The sequence below is a fragment of the Alligator mississippiensis genome, chromosome 16 (assembly GCF_030867095.1).
Source record: "Alligator mississippiensis isolate rAllMis1 chromosome 16, rAllMis1, whole genome shotgun sequence".
NCBI lineage: Eukaryota > Metazoa > Chordata > Crocodylia > Alligatoridae > Alligator > Alligator mississippiensis.
The window spans coordinates 8,424,574-8,443,831 of NC_081839.1; the positions used below are offsets into that span (position 1 = coordinate 8,424,574).

Below are 19,258 nucleotides of genomic sequence, written 5' to 3' on the forward strand. Positions count from 1 at the left end.
CGGGGGCCGGGCCGGGCCGGGGCGCTGGCAGCAGCCGCAGCCGCCGCAGCCCGCTGTGCCCCGGCGCGCGGGGCCGCCCCGCCCCGCCCCGCCCCGCCCCGCCCCGCCATGCCCGGCTCGCTCTACCAGCCCGACGGCGGCGAGGCGCCGCGCTGCCCGCCCGGCCTGGCGCTGCTGAGCCCCGCGCCGCCGCCGCCGCCGCCCGCCGAGCCCCAGCCGCAGCCGCAGCCCGAGCCGGGCAGCCGGGGGTGCCCCGCGCGGGACGAGGCGCTGCGCTTCGCGCTGGACCAGCTCTCGCTGCTGGGGCTGGACGAGGAGGCGGCGGCAGTGGCGGCGGGGGAGGCCGGGGCCGCCGGGCCGGAGGAGGCGGCGCTGGGCGGGCGGCCCCGGCTGGAGCCAGGTGCGAGCCCCCCCCCGGCCGCCGCCCCCGCCCCGGACGCCTTCGGCACCTTCCCGCTGCCGCACCCGCTGCTGGCCGAGCCGATGAGTCTCCTGGGCAGCCGGAAGAAGAGCGTGAACATGACGGAGTGCGTCCCCGTGCCCAGCTCCGAGCACGTCGCCGAGATCGTGGGGCGGCAAGGTAACGTCCCCGACCCGGCCCCGCCGCCCTCGCCCTCGCCCTCCTCTGTCCGCGGGGGTTTCTTTGTAGCCGAGGAGCGGAGGTTTCTGTCGGGTCAGTTCCAGCTCTTGGTTTCTTTCCTGCTGTGGGGGGGAGAGGGAGGGAGGGAGGGAGGGGCGGCTCTTCTCACTTCTTTTAATGGGACTTGACGAGCAAGCCACCTTCCCCGGTGCCGTTTGGGGCGGCTCGATGCCGGGCGGGCGCGCGCAGACTTCCCGAAAGTCTCTGTCGCGGGCCCTGCCATCGGTGAGAAGCCTCCCGTGTATTCTATTAATTTTGTTGTAAGGGATGTCTCCCCTGGTTAAGATCATGTGTGTTTTTTAGCTATCTCAAGCTTCCTGGATGGAAATGGGATAGATCACTTCCGTACACTGATTTAAAATGTCTTCAAGAGGGAGGTGGAAATCCCGGACTGCAAAAAATCTGTCACAAAAGGACACAAGGGCACGCCTTGGCACTTGGGCAGCCGTGTCCCCTGCAGGCGCCTGGGCGGGCTTTGTTCCTAGGGATTAGAAAAGACCCTTTCGTCTTTCAGTCCTGCCTCGTAGAAAGCCCCGCGCTGCCTGCAGAAGTGCCCCGCCGCATGCCTGGGGGGGAGCGGGGTAGAGGTCTCTGGTTATGCTGCTTTTGAAGGCTGACCTCCAGTGCTTTTGGCCGTTCCACCCTCACTTTTCAGCCTGGACCGCTCTCCCGCTCGGCCCTGGGGAGGGGTGCGACTTGCACCGATGGTTTCATTGCAATCGCTGGGGTTTGTGGGGGTCCGTGGGCATTTTTCCTGCTTGGAAGTGGGGTAGTGTGGCAGCCCCATTGTTCTCTTTGTTAGCTAGAGCCATGCTGTGATTAGCATGATGACATCATACTCCCCGCTTCCCATTGGCCTGCTCCGCCGCTCCAGTCCATTTCCAGGCGCACGCACAATCCCAGTTTACACCAACTGCTCGGCCTCAACTTTCTGTGCTTCCCCCTCCGCTGCTGAAAGCCGTGCCGTGGGCTTGCGAGTGGGCTCGGAGCAGCGAAAGGTGGGCGTGATCGCTGGCAGGGCGATCGCTGGTCTCTCTCCGCTGCTTGTCCGAGACCACGGGGAATAGCAGTCTCATCTCTGATCCACCCTCTCTCTGGGAAATTGGGGGGCGGGGGAGGTAGGGGGCGATTCGGAGAGCCGATCCGTTTCTTCGGTCTCTTAGGATGCAGTGGGATTGTCGAGCAGTGCCCCACCCTTTCTTTCAGCCGCTCGGAGCGACTGTCTGTTTGGGTGTTGCTGCTGCACAGAAGCCCCAGTCCTAAAGCCTCATCAGCCCTTGATGAAGTTAAACTTATGTGCTTAAGTGCCAGCCAGCACCCCCTGCCCCCAATGTCTCATTCAGTGCCTGGAGACTTGTTAAACATTAAAACCCCACCAGCTGCCAGAGTTAAAGCAAATAAGCTGCCCAAGGGCATTAGCACTCAATGTGACTTCAGAGTGGCATGCCACAAGGGAAAGGGGCTCTGGGACAGCGCATGCAGAGCCTGAAAGCATCTACAAACTTGGGCCAGAACTGGCATGTGGTTCTCCCCCTGCCCCAACCCTCCAGCAGAGAGTGGCTTCTTTCAGCGTGCCACGTTCGCCATCTCGCCAGCGCTTTGGCTTTTCCGTGCGGTTTGGGCCTGGTGCGCTGTGGCCCCTTTGTGCCAGCTCTGTTGGCCCAGGAGAGGCTGTGAGTCTTGGCAGGTTTGGTTCTCGAGGGACTCTCCCTCCACTGGGCATTCATGGGATGTGCCAGGTTGGCGCCGCTACAGTATCGCTGTGCCGTCCCAGATGGAGGGCGTGGGGGTATGACCAGAGCATCTTTGTGCTCTAGCTATTCTCAGCTGTCAGGAAAGCCCTTCAGGCCCCAGGAGATGAGGGCATGCTAGGGCTGGCCGAGCCTATCACCAATCAAGGCCAAACTGTGTCAGACCCAGACCCAGAACAGGCAAAATGCAAATGTGACACTTTTGCTTCCCCCAGGTTTTGCATCAAGCTCAGCTTAGCTGCAAAAATGGATCTTCACATGCCTGTCTGCCTGGATCTCAGACCTGCACACATCCACACTGCACTGTGGCCCAGGGGTGGGATCAAATGTTCCTGGCTCCCTAGGTTGTTCTTGTACTGGGCTTTTTGGTTCAGAGTCCCCTTCCACATCTATCTTTGGCCTTCTTGGCATCCCCATGGGGTGCACCAGCTGTGAGTGACTTGGGCTTCGACATAAATAGCATTGTCCTAAGACCCCTGTGTGCCTGCAATGAAACTACTTAAAAATCCACATGTCAGGAACCAAGACTCCATGGTCAGACAGGTGAATGCTAATTGTTGCCACGGCCTTGTGTTTTACAGCAGAATCTGCTTTAATGGGACATCCCGGTAGATGACCTTTCATTCCAATTAACTGGACTTCCCCGGTCAGAGAAGGTAGCAGAAACCCAGTGCTGACCTACGTGAGCACCAAACCTGGGCTAAATGACTGGAGCTAAGATGTTGGTTAACTAAGGAAAAGCACCTTTCTCTGCCTCAGTTTCCCTGTCTGTAAAATGGGGAACTGTTTTATCTTTATTCACAATATGCCTCGGGGGCAATCACAACTGAAACTTGGCTCTCCTGACTTGCTGCTCTAGGGCATGTCTTCAGGCCAGGCTGTGGGTGTGGGGGATGAAGCTCATGACTTGCCCAAGGCCAGAAGGAATTGTTTTGAGCAAGGGAAAGAATCGGGGATTTTATGTCTCCCAGTTCTCCCACTAAGCCACGCCTCTGTGTCCTATAATGGTTTCTTCTCCATTACAGTTCCCTGTACAGTCCCATGGCGTACAACCATGGCCACCTTGGTCCCCAAGACAGTTGTAACAAGGAAACGAGCTGTGACTTGGGAAACTTTGAGTGAGGATGAATGCACCTTTGGAGATCTCGGGTTGAATGGCAGCATGTGGGATGAAGTCCACTGGGCTGGAGCAACTAGTGGCCATCTCTGGCAGTCATTACACAGTCCAGAGGAGCGGGGCGGTTATGTCCAGAGACTGCCCCGGCCTGGGCGCGTGGCAGAGTGTGGGGGTAGGCTGCAGGTCAGGACCGAGGAAGTTTGGCAGGACTTTCCATGCAAGTGTCTTGGAGCAAGGCCTGCACCTTCCCGTGCGTACAAACAGCAGCCAGCACATCAGGGAGACCCCACCCCACGGCTTGCCCAGTGCCTGGTTACTCAGCAGGCTGAAGCATTGAATAGACTCTATGTGCCAGCGCGCAGGATCCCAGCTTCCCCGGCAGACAGTGACAGGAGCCTTTGCTGTCAGGGCTGATGCATGACATATGCTGCTCGCTATGATTTCCCCCCCTCTTTTTCCTTGTCTGTTAACCCAGTTGTTCCCTGGAGCTAGTGGTGACCCTGCCAGGCTGGCCTCTGCTATGTAGAGCCAGCGTGTTCATTTTCCAACTACAACCAGCTCCATTCAGCTCGGCATAGAGGGTAATGAAGTGCTGAGCGAAACACTCCCCCTCCCGTCCCCCCCATCTCCTCATCCTAGCACAGCAGTGGGCTGGAGGGTGCTTGGTAATAGTATAAAATGGCTTTGTGTCTGCAGGGAGTGGAGATCGTAGGCTATTTCCTTCCCCTCCCATCTGACTCCTTAATGCTTTAAATGGCCCATGCTGCTACCACCAGGCAGCTGGGCCCAGAGGGATTCTGCTGTCATGCCTTTGCATGCAAGCCCATTCATGAATCTCGCTGTGGGAGGCGCTGCCTCAGTGCAGCGCCATGGGCATTAATTGCAGCAATGTGGTCTGATTTCTGAGCTGCAGAAGTGTAGTAGTATTAATAATGGAATCGGCACCGAAGACGGAGGGGAGTGTCTGAGCCAAGGAATCAACGGAGATTGCAGAATTGCGCTGGCTTTGTCGCTACCGGCACCACATCAAGGTTGCTTCCCTCGCGTCCTGGCTTTGTCAGAGCATCTGGCAAAGACAGACTTGTGACAGCCACCTCCCCTGGCAAGGCGGGGAGGGCTACCACAAGCTGGAGCAGGGGAGGGCTCCTGGGGCTTGTTCTCAGCTCCGACACCACGTCACTGCATGACCTTGGGCAAGTCACTGCCTCTCTCCATGACTTGGTTTCCCTGCCTGCTGTTGGGGACAGCTCTTATCTCCCTAGAGAGCTGATGTTTATATGGAGAGCTGGGACTTGGCAAGAAAGGTGAAACCGCCAGCTCTGACCCTGTATCGGGAGCTTGTGCTTTGTGAGCGTGCTGAGAGGCCTTCTCTCCACTCTGAAGCCGGTGCAGGTGCCTGTGGACTCTGCACCAACAGGACATTGCTCTCACCTGGGCCTGCTTCTGCTTTACTTGTCTCTGCTTGCTAAGCCCCGAGCCTGCCTCTAGTCTGTGCCCCAGCTCTGCTGCGGCAAACCCAAGGAGCACTCGATCATTTCCCTTTAGTTGCATCTGGACTTCCCTTCCCAGCTGCGTGTGTCTCTTGGTCTGAGCAATTGGGCCTAAAACTCCCAAGCTCTGTTACATGGGTTGATCTAATCTCTGTAGCTTCCAGCTGCTAATTTTGCCTCTTATTCATACTTCCTCCTCTGGGGCCTTAGGCAAGAGGTACAGCCTCCCTGCCTCAGTTTCCCCAATGGCCAGAGAAGCCACAGAGGTCCATACCATCTCTGCCTCTCCCAGTGGAGGGCAGAGAGGAAGGTGAATGAACTACTGCTTTGCAAAGCAGTTTGGAAGGAAAAGAGATGCAAAGTGGTATGACAGAGGTTCTGTGAAGTGACAAAAGTGTGTGTGTATTACCTTTTCCCCTTCTCATGCCAGCACCAGCACCGCCTGGCAATACTGTCGTGCAGAAGATGTTGGGAGCTTTGTTGCGCAGGATGGTGAAGCTGGGGGGGAGAGGGGCTTTGCCTCCTGCACTAACCCTGAAGACGACATACCAGTGTAGGAGCTCTCCCAAGCCCTGGTCCTGCTGGCAGGATGAGAAGTACTGGCCACCCCTGTGCCAAGGCGGCACTTCGTTCCCAAGGACTCTCCCAGTGCGATTGACTCCTGAGATGAGCCTCCTCAGACCTACACGTACAGCTCGAGAGAGGACTGTTGCAGCCTGCTCTGACCTTGGTCTTCAGGGGCGCTGAGTGTCGGAACGTGTTGCCACGCTCTGTGCAAGCCCTAGAGCCGTGGGGGAGCCTGGCGCCATGTAACATTGAGTGAAAGGAGTGTAAAATTGTGTAGAGTGTCTTGGTCAGACTGAACGCAAGGAGCAGAGATACCCAAGTGCAAAGGCACCATGCGCTGGGTGGGATGGTCTTCTTCCCGCTTGGCTTCCTGGCCTAAGAGCTTGGAAGCCTGTTGCTTCGGGAGCTTGGTTGCTAACAATTTAGAGCCCAGGGGAGGAGGCCTGTCCTGTCCTGATACCCCTCCATCCTCTGCTAGCTCTGGTTTGCATTTGCGGAGTGGCTGCATGTGCTTGCACCAGTGACACATGACCAAACCCCTGTGATAGCCGTGGAGGGGTGCAGTAGCCCTGGTCTTCCTTGTGGTCGTGGGGTGACAGCAGGCTCCTTCTGTCGACAGAAGTAATGGAAGCAGTGCAGAGGGTTAGGGTTAGGCTTGCAGAGGGAGTGCTAGCCAGTGACCTTGCTTTCCTGCCCTCTCCTCCCAGGATGAGGGGACAGGGCCAGCCAGGTCTGAGCCAAGAACAATGAACTAGGAGGGGAACACAGCTCTGCGTTGCTAGTGCAAAAGGACTCTGAGCCACCCTGCACCTATCTCCATGTCAGACTGGCTTGGAGCATTGGAGGGGCAACATTTTTTATCCCAGGGGCCCTTGGAAATGAGGCATCGACTGTCCCCCAGTTCCTCACCACCCTCAGGAGCAGCTCAGAGGGGAGCATGCTTCTCAGATGTTAACATCTTGCCCTTGATGTTCCCATTGCATCATGCTGTCTGCACAGCGGGAGCCCCCTGCACTGTGTCCCATTTCTTGGGGCACTTTGCAGTGGGCAGCGGTGTGAACCTGGGGTCCTAGCCACCACTCCAGTTCCTGTCTTCTCCTTCTCTAGCTTCCTCTGCATATATTCTTCTTCACTTCCTGTCCTAAACTCCTAACAGTTTACAGCAAAGCTATGCGATTCCTGCCCCGGAAGTGGGGGAAGTTCATGAGTTGCTTATGCGGTGCCTACGCGTTGTTGTGTAGGTCAGCTCTAAAGTGCATTGGCCTCCTTTTGGGGTGAGATGGGATGAGCACGTAGCTATCGCATGGTGTCACAAGGGGACACACCCCTGTTGGGATGCAGCCAGTTGGCCCCAATGGCACTACGGGGGTGAAAGCAGGGAGCCTGCCTGCCTGGCAGGGGGAAGCAAGGCAGGTAATGTCCAGATGCCAGCAGGTGGTCAGGGCTTAGGAGGAGGGTTTCCGGAGAAATGTCCCACATAAGCCAGTCTGATGCTTCTAGAGTTATGTGCGGATGTGGGTGTGGAGCCGGGCGTGGATGCTTGAGCTTTGTGCACAGGTCTCTGCCTCCCTCTCGATCCCTCTGGGCTGAGGGAGGCCTCCTGCCTGGGACTGCACGTGCTGAGCCCCATGGGACAGGAACCTTTGGGCACCGTTCAGCACACGCTCACCTGCTGGCCTGAATCGGGGCCAAGGACCTTGTAAACCTCCAGAAGAGATGTACCCTGCAGCAGTTAGAGCTCAGGGACCCTCCTGGGTGCTGCTGATTTCCCTGCAAGGGGAGGGCTTGCTGCAGAAACAGAATACCCCTGGGCATGGCTCTTCTGGGGCCCAGGTGAGCAGCTTTGGTTTAAGCAGGAGCTTGCCTGCTTTCAACATACCAAGGGTTTTCCACTAGTAGCCAAGTCTGTGCCCCTCTCCCCTGCTCCAGGCTGAGCCACCTGCAAGGCAGGTCCTGACAGTGCTCTGCGGCCTTTCTGACCCTGGCTATGGTATGACTTTCCTCTCTGCAGCCCCAGTAACAGCATCCCTCCCAGCCCCTTCCCAATCCCAGCTGGGGTGCTGGTGGGGGGGTGTACAGTTCAGCCATTTTGTCACCTTTCTGACTCCTGCTTTAAGCACCCCCCCCATCTCCTTTCCCCAGACCACTCTGCTCCCTTTGGTTGCAGTTTTCCTGGGCCATTTTCCCCATCTGGTGGCTGCCATCCCTCCCAGGCTCCCTTCATACTTGCTGCCCTATTCCCCCATGGAGGGCTGAGACCCTTCCCCAGTATGGATGTTGTCATCCCAGCTGCTGAGGAGCATAACAGGCCCTGCAGTGGGCATGGTTTCCTCGGGTGCCAAGTGGGGGTGCCTCAGCATGTGGATGGATGCGCGACCAGCGAGCTGCATCCTGCACTATTGCCCTTTGCACAGTGGGACGCACTGTAGTGAATTTGCAGTGCAGCATATGAATGTCGGTGGTGTCTAACCTCTGGGTGTTGCAGAAATCCGTATGCCAAGCTCCAAGTGGGTGCATGTTCCAGCTGCTCACCCCCTGCTGCCTAGTGCTTAGAGAAGAGAGCGTCCCAGCTGCCCCTTAGCATTCTGGCAGCTGCCTTTGGCCATTTCTTTGCTTTTCAGTAGAGCACCTCAGCATGGACGTAGGTCCCATTGGAGGCCAAGACCTGGTGTGTTCACAGAAATTGTACTGGTGCCACTCTGTACTTCTTTTTCTTTGACTGATATCAGGGGCTTATTGCTTGCCAGAGTGACGGGAGCCCTAGGGCACCAGCGGTAACTCGGGAGTCAGTTGTCTCCTGTAGACTGTCCTCTTGGAGGAGCAAAGTCAGACACCTTCAGATCACGAGCAGAAGCATGTTAATGGCTGTGTTGCTGTAGCAGCGGTGACCCTGTCCCAGGTGGGTCATTCCTGCTCCTGACGGATCCCAGTGGTGCCTGGCCTTCTCTTGCACTTTGGCAGCACTTATCTCCCTTGCCAGGCTGATTTAAGTATGTAGTCTTGAATTGAAATGGCTTGGTTGCTCCCAGCTCAGACACTCTTTGATCTTGGCCAAATTGCTTCCTCTTTTCAGTTTCTTCCGTCTTTCAGCTCAGAAATGTCCCCGTCTCCTTCCCGGAGGGACGGAAAGGCATTGCTTGGCACTGTACAGTGGTTCTTACTTTCAAGGTGCCTTGCAAGCTCCTTGGCGCTGAGTGTCTGGAGGAAGCTCTTCTCACCCCCTTGTGACTGTCCTTGTACAGAGGGGACCTCCCTCGCACCTGCAAATGCAGGGGTGACACAGTGCCTCCTTATTCCTTGCAGCAGCTGCTCATGCCCGTCTCCTGCTGCTGCTGACCCAGTTCCTGCCCTGCCATGTACCACTTGCATCACTTTGGGCAAGTCAGATGGATGTCCTGCTGTGGCCCACATGATGGGAGGCCAAACTAGCTGATCTCGATAGTCCTAGCTTCACAAATGTCAAGGCCAGATAGGAATACCCCGCAAACCCCTCTTCATTTACTGCCCTAGCCAGGTGTCCTTTCTTCTCATTCCTGTTGAGCTGCCCCTCTCCACCATGAGCCTGGGGAGCAGGTACCCCTTTGCAGGGGTAGCATCGGCCCGTGCACAGCTGAATTGCACAGTTGCCTCTCGTGGGTTGCTTTGTGTTCATTCCCTCTGCCAGAGTCATGCTGTATCCTACGGGGCAAACTGCAAAGAGCCTAGAAGCCAAAGGGCAGGTGCACTGCCCATACCGCTTCTGTTTGGAAGAGGCCAGTTTCCTGCTGCCTGGAGCATGGGACCTTTTCTTTGCAAGGTTTCAGGCTTAGCCCCTACGAATGGAGCTTGGCTTTCTTTTGGAGCAGGTTTAAAAACTCTCCCCACCATTGTGCCCTCGAGCAAACTCCAGCAGTAGCATCGGTTTCCTCACACTGTTGAGCTCTTACACTGCATCTTGTGTGCCGGAGACTGGTAGTAAAAGAGTAAAGATCGATATTGTTAGAGCCAGAATGAACCACAGCCTTCTCTGTGAACCAGCCTTCAATACCCGGGGTAGGTATTGAAGTTGCTAGTGCCTTACCGGTGGCATGGGGAGCATGCATGCAAGCCCAGCAGCTCATGCCAGCCTTCGCTATGTTGGACTTTGCAGTGAAGTTGTCTTCCCCGAGCTGCTTGAAGCCTCTAGGTGCTTTTAAAATCCTGAGAACAGCGAGAAGCATTTTCAAACATCTGTGCAAGGCGGCACTGGGGGAGAGAGGGCAGTGCGAGGTGGACGCCGTGGGACTTGCATGGCTACCACGCTTGTGCTGGCTTTTAAACCCAGCCTGATGGAAAGCCTGATTCTGTGCTGCTTTCCCTTTTGCAGCATGAGTGCGAGTGTGGCCAGGTGGGAAGGGCAGCCTGTTTCCCACATCCTTTGCAGGTGGAAATGACAGGACAAGGTGTGGAGGGGCGCGTGTGAAGCCTCAGCATCGGCTGTGTCTCATCCGAGCGAGGGGCAATTGCCTGCAGCTTTCCCTATAAAACCAAAGGGCTTTCTTTATAAAACCTCCCAAGGAGTCAGGCTGTTAGACTGTTTTCAAGTGGCTCTTACTGATTGAGGACGACTGCGCACATCAAAATCTAGACGTCCCCCACCACTCGGGAGCCCAGATGGGCACAAGAACATTGTCTGAGCTGAGCAATGGGCACAAAGGCAGCATAAAGCTTGGAAAGCAAATGTTGCTGACCGATGTCCTAGGACCCAGTCCTCTGAGCGACTGAGCTCTTGTGCCTTCCTTCTGCTTTGGCAGGCCCTGGGCGGCCAGACCACCTTCACATCCAGCCAGTTAACGCTAGGTGCTGGGATTCCCCCTGCAAGAACCTCCCAAATGGCACAAACCAGCACAACGAGGGGGGCTTTTTCCTTCCCGCTGCGTGTTGCTGATGTTTCTGGCCCCAGGAGCCCAGAGGTGCAAGGTGAGGATCCCACTCCTGTGGTCGAGGCATTGCTGGCATAACCTAAGGAGCTTCAGTGCCTCAAGAGCCGGAGCGAGTCAGCCCTGATGTCGGTTTTGCACCCAGGTGGGCCGAGAAACGGTTAATTTTGCTGTGCAAAGCTCCGTCTGAACTGCTTGTGCTGAGGCCGTGTGCTCCCCTTTGAACTGGACATGCTCCCGCTTCCGGGGAGATGGAGTCCCACAAGCTTAATGGCTCTTTGTGTGGCGTCTTGGCTCCCGCATCTCATTCCGGTTCCTGGCAAGCTGTCTGAATTGCCTCCGTTCCCCGAGGGACGCGCAGTCGATGAAAACGCGTCAAAGGGAACCCTGGCGTGTAATGAGGCTGGAAGGCAGAAAGGAAACTTCCTTTGATACGGTCCCAGCGTGACTGGCGTGATGTCGGGCTGGGAGCGGAGATGCATCCGTCTCCTTGAGAAAAAAATGCATTGAAGAGCAGCTCCTGTTCTGGGGCTTCAGCCATCTTGACGTGCGGTGGGCTCGTTTGCATGTCAATGCCCCGAGACGTCTCTGAGCAGTGCTGATGGCTGCCTCCCGCCGACCAAGCAAGCGGCTGGGTGCTTGTGGAGCTCTTCCCCACCTGCCAAACGGGACAGGTAGAAAGCCGCCTTTCCTTACAGGCACCGGGCAGGCTTTCCTCCCCAACCTTTCTTGCCACCTAAGGTCTGATGGTTTACCGGGTGCAGCGATATGAGCACAAGCGCCAGGGAGGGAAGCCTCCCCCCACTCCAAGCCGTGGGATCCTCGGTGCTGATTCAGAGCTTTGCAGTCCTTTCGTGCAGGCCGTGAGGTCTCACCCGGAGCAGGAAGCCAAACTACCCACATCCTGTCTCTAATTGCCTTCTATTTGTTGTATGACCCTCCGTAAAGTCTCCACCTCTCTGCTCCTCGCTGTCCCCCTCCGTCAGTCAGGGCACAAGCCCACCCGGGTGTCAAGTGCTGCAAGAGCTTTGAGCTAAGGGAACAAGGAGTCTTAGGGTCAATTCTCCCAGCACCCAAGCCCCGGCTGCCTCAAGCGTCCTGGCTCATAAGTATACTTATCCAGCTGGCTACTGCAGGGACCGCTGCTCCCCCATTGCCTCCAGCTCTAAATTGGGACAATGTCAGGCCACCCTCTTCCTTTGACATGCCTCCTGAGCCCTTCCCTGCCCCTGCAGCATATTTCCAGGGGTTTAAACAGCTGGGTTTCACGGTGCGTCGCACCCAGGTGCTGCCTGAATTGGAGTCCGCTGTGTTGGAGAGGGGTGAACTCTGGTTCATCTGATGGCTTGAGCCCAAGAATGTATGGGGCGGGGGGGGGGGAAAGAGTGCTGCAGGGGCATCCCAGCTGATCACCGCTGGCATGTGGAGTGGATGAGAGATCTCCAAATGGCTCCAGGACAACTCTCATAATATTTAGTCTTTACAAATATTCACTCCCTCATGAAGCAGTGGGGAGTGTCATTGGCTTTGCAGCTTCCAGATCCAGCTGTGTGCGCTTATTAGTCCTTCTTGCTCCCCTCATCCCCCCCACCCCAACTTCACATCTGGGTGGGTGGGAGAAGTCGCACTTGCCAAGAAGCTCCAGCCCTGTGCTATGCATAGCTGCTGGCATACCAGATCCTCCCAAGTGCAGGGGAGGTAGAGGCTGGAAGCAAAGAGCCTGGCACGGCCATAACTCACAGGCAGTCAGCTGCATCTAATCCTGGACTTGTGCTAAAGCCGGCATTAACTCTCTCCTGCAATTTGGGGTCTGCCACCCATCGTGGCTCCACCTGCAGCAGGCAAGCGATGGAGTGTAGTGGTTGGTTGGGCGCGTGTATCTTGGTAGCACCACATTGCCCCACATTTAGCACACGGCCAGCCAAGAGTGAAATGCTTCAGGGGTTTATTTCTGTATTTGCTGTAGCATTGGGACCGCTGACCCCATGGCCTTCGCGTCTTCTCAGTCCCTGCCCAGACTTGGGGAGATGCTAGCCTGAGCCAGGGGCTTGAGAAATACATCAGCAGGGTTTTGTCTCGCCACTCCCGTGTACAACTCCCTTGACCTTCTGCCCAGCCTCTCGCAATACAAGGAGTAATGCAAGCCCCGGGGTGTTTATAATGCAGGCAAAACACTGGGGCCCTTCCCAGGGTTGTGCCCATCCAGTCTTTACGCTGTGGATTCCCATCACGGCCAGGGGAGCTGGGTGGAACTATTTTCGCTTCTCTGAAGTGGCTTCCAAATGCCCCGGGAGGCTCCGCAAACTCCCTCGCTCTGGGGAGGAGTCGGGACTTGGAGCCTTGCGTGTCCTGAAAAGCAGCTTTCCTGACACGGTCCTCCAGCGCCCTTCCCTGGCACGGCCATGCCACTCCAGCCCCAAGGAGGTTAACGCCATCCCCAGCTCAGTGCCAGCAAAACCAAGTTCATCCCTAGCTCGGTGCTGGCTCAGCCCCCGTCTTCACCGCAGGAGTTGCCTCGATGTAACCAGACTGGGGTGATTACACTCCAGCGAAAGCTTTGTGAGATGTCAGGGCCTACGGTGGGTGCCCGCTGGGGAAAATCCCTGCCCACCAGGACCCTCCTGGGCAGACTGGGTGACGCTGCCACCCCAATTCCATGGGTGAGCTCTGAAGCCAGGGAGTCCTCAAGGGCTCTCTAACACCATATAGGTGCTGTCCCCCGCTCCTTCCATGGACAGCTGTCCCTACCTGACCCCCTTTTCAAGCTCCAGATAGCCAGGGTGCACAGGCTCTAGTCATACCTCAGTTCCCCACGTTCAAACCTAACCCGTTGCTCTCTGGCTCTTCCATTGCAAGGAAGCACATTTGGCAGACCCGAGCCTTGCTTGCGAACGAGCAGGAGAACTTCCCTCCTCCTCCCCCTGAGGATGGGCTGGGGTTTGCAAGTGGGTGTATAACTGCGATTGGAAAGCAAGGATGTGGCACCGAAACATGCAGGCTTACTTAGTTTGACAATTTTTTTGTTTTAATTATTCATGATACTTAATGCCCTAGTAACGGTGCACTATATCATCTAAAAATAGTGAAGACCTGATACAGCCTCTGCGATTACATCTGTGCTGGGATGTGGTGACAGAAGCCTATTTTTTTTTTTTTTTTCCCTGCAGGTTGAGATTGCTCTGGTTTTATTAATACAAAACTGAGCCTTGAACCTCACCCTGTGGTTCTGGCATCACCGGGAATTTACAGACTCCCTATATGACCTTGGCCAAGTTATTTGGCCTCCCTGCACTTCAGTCCCCACTTGTGCAATGGGGATAGTGGCATTATCTTGCCTCTGACGGGGAGGGGGGGGATTAAATGCACTAAATGATTTAAGGCACAAGGTGCTCAGAGACTCTAATGGGACCTAGGCTAGTGCTATAGTACGGGCCGTCAGCCTTTTCCAAATGTGAGCTGGAATTGCCCACCTGAAGTTGGAGGTGGGTGCTAGGACTTGGCCACTGCTGCTGCTGGTCTCTGTGGGAGCACTGGGAGTACCCTCAGCTGAAGCCCCTCTGCTGCCAAAGCTGCATACTGGATCTTGCCCTCTGGCTATAGGTTGCCAAGCTTGCTATAGAAGAGTAAGGAGCTCTGGCCAGGGGTCCTGGTGCCAATGTCACTTATGGTGTTATTTCTTGGTAGGGCTCTTGGGAATGCCAGGTATTTGTCCCAGAGCATAGGCCATTTTTCTTTTCCCATTCTGTGTGAGCTCTGCTCGCTGCCAGAAGGGTGCTGGGCCCTTGCCTGGAGCCCCTTGGTATTGCTACGGTACAAAACAAAGCACGTTCTGGGTTGTGCCCGGGGGGGGGGGTGGGAAGCAGAGGTTGATTTGCTCCACCTCGCATGCAGGGAAGGAAGGGCAGGAAGCAAGTCTGAGCTCTGGAGGTGAAATAATGCATGGCTCCTTGAACCATAATGCAAAAAAATTCATAAAATCATAATAAAATCAGGCTGGAGAAGACCTGTAGAGGTCATCTAGTCCAGCCCTCTGCCTAAGGTAGGATCATCTCTATGCAAGCCATCCCAAACACATCCTTGTCTAATCTGTCCCCTAACTACACGGGCAACCCTGTCATACAAGCACGAAGCACAGCACCCTGACCTGCCACAGGTAAAACAGGGACGAGCCCTACTGCTGCAAGGGTTGTTCAAATATGCTCCTGAGATCCAAGGAAGAAGGCGGCAAAAACTCCCACAGTCCATACCAATCTAACCACGGGGTACAATTCCTTCCTGATCCTAAATATGGCCATTGGTCTAGCCCCGAGTGGAGGGGCAAGGCCCTTGAGCTTAGGCCAGGATCCTCTGGGTTTTAGTCCCAGCAGGGGCATTGGCACACCCCAGTCAAAATCCCCAGCCTTGACTAGCCCACACCCAGTGCTTCTAAGGAAGACAAAAAAAATAATGATCCCTGCTGTGTAGCAACTGGAGAGGAAATAAATTCCTTCCTCACCCCATGTGGCAACCAAAGCCCAGAAGCATAGGAAATGCCCATAACAGAGCGCAGGCGTAGCTACGCCTAGATCATCCCAGACCAGTGCTTATCCAACCTCGTCTTGACCACCTCCAGTGACGGAGATTCCCCAGCTTCCCTCGGCCTCTAGCCCACTGCCTCGCTGTACTGACGGAGAAACAGCTTTTCCTGTGATCTACTCGAAACCTGTTTTGCTGCAACTTCAAGCCATTGGTCCTTGTTCTGCTCTCTACATCTAGGGAGAAAAGAGGTTCTCCCTCTTTATGGTGGCCCTTCAGATATTTGAAGACTGCTGTTGTGTCCCCTGTTTGGCATGTTCAGCTTACAGAAATGGCATTTATTTCCTTGGATGAGTCCCCCTATGACTGGCCTTCCAAGCCCTTTATCATCTTCGTCACCTGTCTCTGGACCCTCTCCATGTCCTTTTGAAGTGTGGCGTCCCAAATTGCACATACTATTCTGGATGAGGCCTAAACAGCTATGACCAAAGAAGAACCGTCGTCTCTTGCATCTAATGTTCCTGCTGATGCAGCCCAGCACTGCATTCACTTTTGATGCAGCCACATCACAACTGCAGATTAATTGAGTCTGGGATGCACCAAGACTCCTAGATCCTTTTCTAAAATGCTGCCATCCAAGCCAGGTGTCACTCATTTTGTATCTGTGTTCTTGCTTATTCTTCTCAAAGTGGCGCCTTGCGTTTGTCAGCATTGAACTTCATCCTGTTGGCTCCAGCCCAGCTTTCCAGTCGGTCAGGATCCTTCTGAACTGTGCTCCTGTCCTTCGGCGTGTTTGCAGCCCTTCCCAGTTTCACGTTGTCTGCAGATTTGCTCAAGAAGCTCTCTAGTCCAGCATCCAAATCCGTAAGCACATTGAACAGCACCGGGCCCAGGACAGACCCTTGTGGGACTCCACTCAAAACCTTTTGCCAGTCCAACTTGGATGTATTTAAAATTAGCTTGCAGCTATTGAGCCAGTTGTCTGTCCACCGTGTAGTAGTTTTGTCTAGCCCTCGTTTCTCCAGTTTGTTTAAGAGAAGGTCATGTGGGACTTGTCAAAAGCCTTGCTGAAGTGCAGATACACTACAGCCACAGCATTACCTTCATCCACCTGCCTACTTGCCTTGTCAGAGACGGAGATCCACTTGCCTTGCTAGGTGAAGCATTTTTTTTTAACTTTCCCTTCCTGATTTTTTTTTTCTTTTTTTAAATCTATGCAGGTTCTTGCTATTTCCTGGTGTGCTTCCTTTGTGACCTGCCCGTCTTTCCATTGCCTGTTTGCTTTCCTCTTTGCATTTGAGGCATCCTAGAAACTCCTTGTGCAGCTACATTGGTCTTTTGCCGTTCTTCTTTTGCTCCCATTGCATCGGCACCGTTGTTTCTTGGTGGGCTTCCAATACCATGCCTTTTAGAAGCTTCCAGCTGTCCTGGGCACCTTTATCCTTCAGTGCCTCCCATGGCACCATGCCTACTATCCTCTTGAGTTGGTTGAAATCCACCTTTGTGAAATCCAGCATCTTATTTTGACTGACCTCTCATGCCTTCCTAGTTTCAGGATCATAAATTCTCTTATACTGTGATAGCTACCTCCCAGTTGCTCACCACCTTCATGTTCTCCATCAGTTCTTCCCTATTGGTGACTACAAGATCCAAAATTGATGATTCCCTAGGTGTATCCTCCACATAAGGTAGCCTCCTCCACATTTTTATGTTGGAAAGTATTGTTCTTCCAGCAGATGTCCATAAGTGTCCCATCAGGACCATCTCATGACATTGTAGATAATTTTGTTACTTCCTTGAGGTGCCTCTTCCACCTCTTCTTCCTGACTTGGTGGTCTGTAATAAATCTCCACTGATATATTTGCACTGTATCTTCCCCCAAATGCATTCGAATTTACCGTCTTCCTCCTGAACCAGGGATCAAGTCTGTATTTTTTTGACATGCAAGGCAACAGCAGCAGTCATAAGAGCTGTGCCACCAAGTTCCTGTGGTACCAATAAATTCACAGTACTTTTCTCAGGCTGTTGTTTGTGCCCTGTGCTTCTTGTATATGTATCCATGTATCGGACATAGTTTGCATTCTGACTTACTTATTTCACTTTTGCATCACGTGTTGCTTCCCCGTGTCCCTTTCCTGGCCTTTTCCCACAGTTGAGATGCTTCTTCTGGTCCTTTTACCTCTAGATTGTTTGTTCCCATGGGAAGGGTTTGGTTTCCCATCCTCCATGAAACCTAGTTTAAAGCCTTCCTACAAGGCTGGCCAAATGACACCCAAAGATACTCTTTCAAGGTCTGGTTTGATGGCTCCCGTCTCTTGATAGCAGTCCACCTCCCCAGAACATCTGCCCATTGTTGAAGAATTCAAAGCCTTCATGTCTACACTGCCATCTCAGCTACACGTTTCCTTGCATGATATGATGGTCCCTGGCCTTACCTTCGACTGGGAGGATCGGTGAGAGAGGATGCACTTCAAGCCCTTAATCCTCCTGCCAAAATCCTTGTAGTGTCATTCCTGGCTGTATCATTCATGCCTACGTGGACAAGCTGGGAAGGGTAGTGGTCCGAGGGGTGGATAAACTCTGGCACCCCTTCTGTGATATCACGAATGCAGACAGCACACCTTCTAATCTGGATGGCAAATTGGTGCTTCTGTCCCCTGCAGAAAGGAGCCTCCATCCCTGGGGTTCTTCTTCTTGCTCTCGAGTCTGCTGGGTCGTCTGGGTCTTGTCTGCTGATGTCCTCGCCTCTGCCTTTTCCCCCGCTGTGCAGGGTGCTTGAACATGGTTGCTGACTTCAGTCTGTTCCCCTCCAGTTTGGGGCACCCTCCTTCTAGTAGTCGCATGTTGCCACTTCTCTTCTTTCCCCTTGGATGCTCCAGTGCCAGCTTCTTGTGACTCCTATTCAGGAAGCTTTCATTTTCCCTGGCAGCATTTTACCTGTAGCCCTTCATTCGGTTCTTCCAAGACGGACACCAGTTCACAGTTGGTGCAGATGAAGTGGTCCTGACCCTCTGGGATTCACATGAGTATGGCACGTCCCACACAAGTCAGAGTTGCTGATCCAGTCTCCAGTTATGCCTCCTGCGCTCCCTGGGTGACACCTCGGTTGTAGCAAACAAAGCAAAGAAGTGGTGGAAGCCTAGTTCGCTCTCCTGCTCCCTCCTGCAATGAGCTCCTAGTTGAGCTCCCTCTTCATTCACCGCTCTCACAGTTTGCAAGGGGCCGCCTTTTAACAGATTGCCTGATCTGGACCTGCCTGGCGCTGCCCCTTAATTAGCTGTACCAGCCCCGCTTGAAGTGAGCTGGGCCATAGCTGTAGCACCAACCCTGTCAAGCAGTCACTCCAAAAGCAAGCACAGCTTTGCCACCGTCCCCACAACTCAGACACCCAAAATTTCTGGTCTGCAGAATTGCCTCCTCGAGGCCGTGCCGCTGCCGAGCTCTCCGTCTCCTCTTGCGGCAGCTCCCGGGCAGACTCCTTGTTTGCTGCCAAATTTGAGTGGTGGGGAGTGGATACAATAACTGAGGCAGAGATGGCAAATGCAGCCCATGGGCAGGGCTTGATCAGCCTTGCAATACAATGCATCTCCGCACTAGCACCTAAAGGCCCCATTGTGAGCAGGGCTCTGGTGCCAGGTGCTGTACAGACTTGTAGTGAGAAATGGCCTCAGGCCTGAAAAGCTCCATGCACAAAGCCAAAATAGACAGAGAGAGAGAGGAAACCGAGGCACAGAAGGTAAATCAGTGATGTGCCTGGCATCGTACTGCAAACGAGCAGCAGACCTGGGAGTAAAAGCCAAGTCCGAAAAAAAAAAGGGTTGGTGTGACACATGCCTTTTTTTTTTTTTTTGGGATCCAGCCCCTTGCTGTAACAGCGATGGAAGCCCCTAAATTGAAACCAATTAAACCCCACCGTTTCATTTTGGGGGAACTAAACCCTTGTCACGTGTACAAGCAAGAGCAGTCGGTGTTAAGCAACGAGCCACAGCTCCCTCCTCACCCTGGGTGAACTAGCAAACGCCGTGCAGGTCGCCAGCAGAAGCCACAGTGTTAGTTAATGTTTGCACAGTCCAGCAGGATGCTGAACGGAGGCAGCGAGGGCAGGTGCTGCATTATTATGGTAACGAGGCAAGCGCCATGCAAATGGTTTTGAAAAACAAACCAAACCAGGAACAACCCCCCTCTCTCCTTCCCCCCAAACATGCTCCTCAAAGCGGCACACGGAATAAAATGAAAAGCCATCGTAGGCTGGGGGTTGAGTGTCGCTGCCAAAGCAACCA

General features: G+C 54.5%; 1 protein-coding gene across 1 annotated transcript in view; it reads left to right on the plus strand.

Annotated features, from left to right (window-relative positions):
* The window catches only part of MEX3D (mex-3 RNA binding family member D), a 23,351-nt gene continuing 4,093 nt past the window's right edge, over nt 1–19,258 (plus strand). The window contains exon 1 of the mRNA XM_019489952.2: nt 1–580. Coding sequence (XP_019345497.2) covers nt 109–580 — 472 coding nt within the window. The 5' untranslated portion in view covers nt 1–108. The remainder of the gene's footprint in view (nt 581–19,258) is intronic.